Source organism: Coffea arabica, chromosome 7e (assembly GCF_036785885.1).
Source record: "Coffea arabica cultivar ET-39 chromosome 7e, Coffea Arabica ET-39 HiFi, whole genome shotgun sequence".
Lineage (NCBI taxonomy): Eukaryota > Viridiplantae > Streptophyta > Magnoliopsida > Gentianales > Rubiaceae > Coffea > Coffea arabica.
Genome location: NC_092323.1, coordinates 2,168,040 through 2,175,184, shown reverse-complemented (window position 1 = coordinate 2,175,184; position 7,145 = coordinate 2,168,040). Strand labels below are relative to the sequence as shown.

The following is a 7,145-nucleotide window of genomic DNA, read 5'->3' as shown; positions in this document are numbered from 1 at the left end:
AAAGCGTGTATAGGATAAGACATCTCCCATGTGCCACCATTTTTAAGTCAGCACAAGAAACCACAGAAAACTCATGCCATGTGGTGCTAGCTGCCTCATCCTCTCCTTCGCTCGTCTCTCCTAGGGAAACCAATAAATAAATAAATAAATATTGCTAGTACTGCTATTTATCTTTCAATTCAATACAAAAATTAATACAAGTAAAGATGAGTTTTATTTATGTTTTATTTTAACAAACAAACAAGCAGAAAACATAAAATGAAATATAATAATGCTTAAGCTGCTGCCGGTAGTATTTTATTGGCGAGGAATTTTGTTCACATTAGTACTGACAACGAGGTCGGACCAACTCGAACTTGACTTGCTCAGAATGAGAAAAATATCAATGAACCTAATCTTTCATTGAGTTGGGTTGAGTTTAGGTCTAAATATTAAATTTGAATTAAATATGAGTCAAGTTTGAATTTCATTAGTTTTAAATCCAATATAGTCTTGGCCATTTAATCTATATATATATATGTAATTGTATATAAATAATCATATTTTGTTATATATAATTATATATCTAAATATATAATACTAATACTTATTACTTATGAGTTATGTGTCAAAATACATTAATATATTAAGAAATATTAATAATACAACAGATTTTTGGTGTAACTGTCTCAATATCTCTAATATGTGAACTAGATGCTGACTTACTGGCTTTTGTAATTGTTGCTTGTATTTTAACTAATTATTATACATGGGTAGTTTCAATAACAAAACATGCCTTTTGAACATTCTATCAGTTTAAACTTTATTTGAACTGACCACCATCATTTCTAGTAATTGTGAACAAAAGGTATGGAAAAATGTTAGTACAAGTAAATTGGGGACATTTCAAGATGTATTGACTATTGATAATGTTTTATTAATTATTTTTCACGTACTTTGAGCTAATTAAATATATTTTTGTTAATGTACTTTTAAATGAAATGTTATTGGTTCGTGTATAGTTTTAATATTGTGATCGTGTAGATGTTAAATTAGTTTTAGAACTTGATAGTCATAATAATTATATTAAAGAAATTAAGGAACAATAAATGACTTTGGACTAAATCTGAATTAAACTCACAATCCGAACATTTTATAAATCAAGTACGAGTTTCACATTTATTAATTCGAAACTCATAATCCAAATCTCGAAAGTGGCAGTAACAATATGATGCGAGTCTGAACTTGTTAAAATACGATTCAAATGGCAGCCCAGCTAGTCCTCATCTATACTCCTGCCTCTTATATAACCCGCCATAGTGTGAACAACTTCCCTTCCCCCCCAAGTCCAGAAAGACCACCAAAAAGGGGAAAAGAAAGAAAAAAAGATTCTGCTTTTTCAAGAATTTGGCGGGTAATATTCATTATCAGCAGGCATGAAGCTGATGAAGCTAAGATCAAAGAAGTTCTCCAGAAGCAACTCCAACAATAACAACCCAGAAAACGGTGGTGGCAACAGTCCAATTAACGGAGGAGGAGGAGGTGGTGAGATCAAATGGGAGGTACGGCCGGGAGGAATGCTGGTTCAGAAGAGAGAGCAATGCGGAGACAGCAGCAGTAACAGTGCTGACAGCGGGGAAGGCCTCATCACTCTCAGAGTCTCCACCGTCTCCAAATTCTATGATATTTCCGTTCAATCAACTTCAACTTTTGGTAATTAATTACTGCTCATTCACTCTAATTAATTTAATTCCCTGCAGATTTCCTGTTTATTCAAATTGTTAATTAATTCTCTCATTAACGTTAAGGGGTGCAAAACAAATTTTGTTTTTTTTTTCTTTTTTAACTTACAAAACTAATTTTAGTTTTATATTCTGATGATGATGATGAATGTTGCAGGAGAACTGAAGTTGATACTTTCACTGGTGACTAATTTGGAACCAAATGAGCAGAGGTTACTGTTCAAAGGAAAGGAAAGAGAAGACTGTGAATACTTGCACATGGTTGGAGTAAGGGACAAAGACAAGGTGCTGCTTTTAGAAGATCCAGCCCTGAAAGAGCGGAAGAAGCAGCTTCTGGGGGGCTTTGCCGGAGTTGGATCAGGAGGAGAAGTCATCGGATCTCCTTACCGCACCATCAGTGTTTAAAATAAAATAAAATAAAATAAAAATCACTGCTGCAAATACTGGAGCACTACTACTAGTACTCTTCAGTGCCTTCCTTCCCACCTAATATTTCCGACTGACCACCGCCACCTCCAGTGCCACCAGCAGCTAATTGAAAATGATGATAGAGACTACTAGTTTAGAGTAAGAGTACTAGTATACTTATTATTATTATTAGTATTAATTTCTTTCCCGTCTTAAACAAATCGACAGTGCTGTAGTTGGTGATGAATCTTTTCACCAACTTAATTATAATTCTAGAGTAGTCTGTTGGTAGTTTTATAGTAGTATTTGATGTCGGTCCGGGGCATCTTAATGAGTACGCTGCCCCGCCGATGGCCGATGCATCATGTCCGCGTCATTTTCATTAGTTTATTTCGAAGATTATATATTATGGAGTCAGGAATGCTACTATATATATATATATATATATATATATATATATATATATATATATATATATATATTTTTTCTTTTTTTGTCAACATAGGAGAGAAAGCGCCCCAATCTACTCCGAGCATGTTAACATGCGAGACTTGGACATTAGTGGACATGTCTAAAGAGAAACAACCTCACCGGTCAAGCTACCGCTGGGGGCAGGAATGCTACTATTCCCTATGACATCACACAACTACTACCGCTCCAAAATTCTTGTAAAGAAACTCTTTAACATATTTGCTAGTGCTAGGTACTACTGCTCCTGTAATAAATTTCTTTCTACTACTAGTATTTATTTGCTCCTCCTCTCAATCAAGTTATCAACCTACTCTTTGCTTTCCAAAGCAAACCTGCCTATCCCACGCCCGCATGCTTGCCTGAGCAGCTGAAACGGTATTATTAGGTAACCAATGCCCAAACGGGCTAATTGATCCGAATATTGGTGTATAAAAAAAAAGTCGGACACTTGTGGGTCTGACAGGTTGGAGGTATAAATCTATGGGTGCCGGGCTGTGTCTATGGGTGCCGGGCTGACACAGCCCGGCACCTGACACCACAAAATATTTTTTTTTTTTTATAGTTGACACTAGTGAAATTTTACACCCGAGTAGCTCCCGTGAATTTTAGCCAGTGTTTTGCTTCAGATTTGCCCCTTTTGGCAGGCTTGTGGACGAGGAGATTTGCCCCTTTCGAAACTAGTGATATTAGTTTAATGCAATTCATTTTTTGTTAAGATAGTTGATAATTAGTTTACGTTATGTAGTATACAATTATTTGGATTCAAAAAAGGTTAGTGATTTGTATTATATAAAAGTTGTTATAATTTGTCACTTTATGTTAGTGAATTGTTGATAAATATTTTTATGTTATTGTTATAATATGTTATTAATTAAATATTTAATTTATTGTTGAAGCAATTGTAAACAGATAATGTAATTTACGTATGTTTGCTAATATTAGTTAGTGAAGCACGGTACACGCTTAGTTGAATTAGTTTAGTGATTGAATTAGTTTAAGTAGATTAATTAGTTGTTTAAATTTGTTTAATAAATGTATATTTCAATTTGTATATTTTAATTATGTATTTTAATAAATGTATATTTCAATTTGTATATTTTAATTATTTTTAAATCTTACATTTATGTTTATCTTACATTGATTTTTTTATTGCATAATTTCAAATAATTATAAAATCTTTATTTCAATTAAAACTTAATAGACAACTACTTGAAATACCAAAAAAAAAAACTGCTTACATATTATTCAATCGACTTAACGATATATAGTTACTTATAATATAATAGAATATTTAATTAATTATTTTAATTTACCAAATATAAGTATTGAATATTAAATAATGAATAAATTTTTAACAGCCTTTTATTATAATTTTAATATATATAATATTTTTCATCCATGCATAATTCGTTTTTTCGAGTGTCCAATATACTTCTTTATGCATCTCCACATTTGCATTGCTTCTGCTTATTGTGCGCAGAAAAGTGAACTTTCCACCATAGAAATGTAACCAATGTTTAATTCTTATATTTACTTTAATTCCGTCGATGGAAGAATATTGTCAGAAATGCATTCTTCTGTGGCTAATTGATTAGAATATAGGTGTAAAAAAAAAAAACAGACAGGTTTAAAAACAACAGATATGTTCCTTTTTTTAAAAAAAGATATCAGCCTGGCACCTGACAGATTCCCTATTTTTAAAAAAGATATCAGGTGCCTTTTTTTTAAAAAAAAAAGATGTCAGGTGCCGGACTGGGTCAGCCCCGCACCTTAATTAAATACATTTAATCAAATCTCTTTAAATTAATTAATTCAATTAATTAAACTAATTAATCCACTAAAATAATTAAAATAATTGTATACTAAAAAACGTAAACTAATTATCAACTATCTTAACAAATAAAGTGAATCGCATTAAACTAATATCACTAGTTTCAAAATTAAGCTATGCGAATTACATTAATTTTATGTATTTATTTTATTAGCATGGATATTATTTCAAATACTTAAATTGCCCCGACTAAATGGCTATCTTAATCAAAACTCAATTGCACAAATTCGTTCAATTAATCCATTCAATTAATTAACCTCGCCAAATACATCTAAATTCATTTAATCAGACCTCTTAAAATTAATTCATTCAATTAATTAAACTAATTAATCCACTAAACTAATTAAAATAATTGTATACTACATAACGTAAACTAATTATCAACTATCTTAACAAAAAATGAATTGCATTAAACTAATATCACTAGTTTCGAAAGGGGCAAATCTCCTCGTCCACAAGCCTGCCAAAAGGGGCAAATCTGAAGCAAAACACTGGCTAAAATTCACGGGAGCTACTCGGGTGTAAAATTTCAGCCTGGCCGAATTTTTTTTTTAAAACAATTTCACTGGCTGCCGGGCAGAGAGTGCCCGGCAGCCAGCTTTTGCAGTTTTTGTCAGGTGCCGGGCTGACACAGCCCGGCACCCATGTGTCAACTATAAAAAAAAAAATATTTTGTGGTGTCAGGTGCCGGGCTGACCATAGATTTATACCTCCAACCTGTCAGATGTCAGCCCGGCACCCATAGATTTATACCTCCAACCTGTCAGACCCACAAGTGTCCGACTTTTTTTTTATACACCAATATTCGGATCAATTAGCCGCCCAAACGAAGCTTTTCGCTTTAGTTTCTGTCAGTGTTGGGGACAAAGTTGTCGTTTTCAAGTACACCAAAAATGCATGCCATAGCATAGGATAACCGGTAAAATACTACTACTAGATGTTAAACGCTTCGTATATGATACAACTAGTAGTAACGTAAAAAGGTTTAGTGGCGCTGTGACTAGTTTCTTTGCCTATTTTCTGGGAGTCTGGCTAAAGTGCATTCGATTTCCACACGGGTTTATTATGAACGATGCAATAAATAGCAGCAGGTGCTCCACTATCGTTCCGGTGATCTTTTTTTTTTCCCCTTTATTTAAAACCACCTTATTGTCAACACTGTTTCATTTTGGGTGAATTTTGATTTAGCCCTCCGAAGTATACTAAAACATTTATTCGGACCCTGAAAGTGATTAAGTTCCAATTAAACCCTCTAAAATAGAATTGTCTTTTCAAATAAGTCCTCCTGTCAATTCGCGTTGGGTCATTGATCAAATTTTAGTGGCATAGTGAAGTCTACGAATGTTTTACAGACTCTAAGAGTAATTAACCACTCATACGAGGGGGAGGGGATAGTTTGGATGGTAAAGGGGAAGATGTGTAAGTGAGAAATTTCGCGTTCAAGACTTCCAACTTATACTTAAAAGACAAAATAAAAAGACTAAATAATGCCCTTCTAATCAGGTTAATAAGATTGAAGATAGCAACAAAACCTTTTTTTAGATTAAAAGAGTAATATTTTGTCCTTTTTGGCTCATTCAGGCGAGAAGTTAATTGCTTAAAATCCTTATAAAATAAGTACCGTTTCACTTTACCAGATATGAAATGATGATGGAAGGGCTTGTCCGGAACAAAATTTCGGCTTTGAAGGGTTTAATTGAGACTTAAAAATCACTTTCAAAGGCTAAATTCACACCTTGGTCTATTTAAAATGGCCAAATTGGAAGAAATTCACAGCTTTCCAATTTTCTTTAGTGTGCTTGGTTTTGGATTAAAAGGACGTTGAAAGATCTACGATGAGAGATAAAGAGGCAGCATAACAACTAAACATGGCACGGTCCATGGTTCTCAGCTAGTCCGTTGGGCTTAAGTAGAGCTGTTAAATGGAACGAGCAGCTCAAAAACTCAATTGAACTCAACTCGATAAGACTCGAACTCGACTCATTAAATTTGCATGAGCTCGAGCTCGAATTCGTGTAAGCTCGGCTCGTTTGTGATAAACAAGTCGAACTCGAGCTCAAGTCACATGTTTGATTTGACAAACCGAGTTCGAACACTTTTCAAAACTCGTCTGCCTAGTCGAGCGAACTCGAGTTAAGCTCGAGTCGAGTTCAGTAGTCAAATATTCGGCTCGACTTGACTCGATTAACAAGGATGGACACAGTTGTTGATTTTGCTAGTCTGCAGTTCATGCCCTTGAGATTTTGGAAAAGTTCACAGGAGTCTCGCAACCCAATGGTCTGCTCTTTGAATGGTTTTCGCAACGACAACCAGCCCGTTAACATTCATGGGGCTTAAGGCCCAACTCGTAGCGAACCGGGGTATTTATGAGGCGGGAACGTCTTTTTTTTTTTTTTTTTGTCTGCAACGATAGATGTTCTATAATCTAAATTAGCCTAATCTAAGGAAAAGGGATAAGGGGAGGTGGTAAGACCACCGGGGTATTTATGAGGTGGGAACGTCTGTTTAACCACTGGAATTCAAGGTTAGCCTGGTCGTTGTACGAACTGACCGTGAGAGCGACGGTTGGGAGATGGTAATTGAGAACCAGTACAATTAGGACACACGTCATGCACAGTGAAAGAATCCTAAGTTAACGGGACAGCGATTAATGATATACTATACTATATATAAATATATATATATATATATTAATGATATATTTGCTACTTACT

General features: G+C 34.2%; 1 protein-coding gene across 1 annotated transcript; it reads left to right on the top strand.

The window, feature by feature from the left end:
• The first annotated feature begins 1,276 nt into the window (after positions 1-1,276).
• On the top strand, positions 1,277-2,546 carry LOC113722952 (BAG family molecular chaperone regulator 2). Its single transcript, XM_027246194.2, has 2 exons — positions 1,277-1,692; positions 1,879-2,546. The coding sequence occupies exons 1-2, from the start codon at positions 1,416-1,418 to the stop codon at positions 2,124-2,126; spliced, it is 525 nt and encodes a 174-aa protein (XP_027101995.2). The 5' UTR covers positions 1,277-1,415; the 3' UTR covers positions 2,127-2,546.
• Positions 2,547-7,145: the final 4,599 nt, after the last annotated feature.

Bases quoted from the DNA above. Each gene is read 5' to 3' on its own strand.
- LOC113722952 (XM_027246194.2), top strand. From the start codon at position 1,416: ATGAAGCTGATGAAGCTAAGATCAAAGAAGTTCTCCAGAAGCAACTCC. The intron at 1,693-1,878 runs GTAATTAATTAC...TGAATGTTGCAG, and splicing joins TCAATCAACTTCAACTTTTG to GAGAACTGAAGTTGATACTT.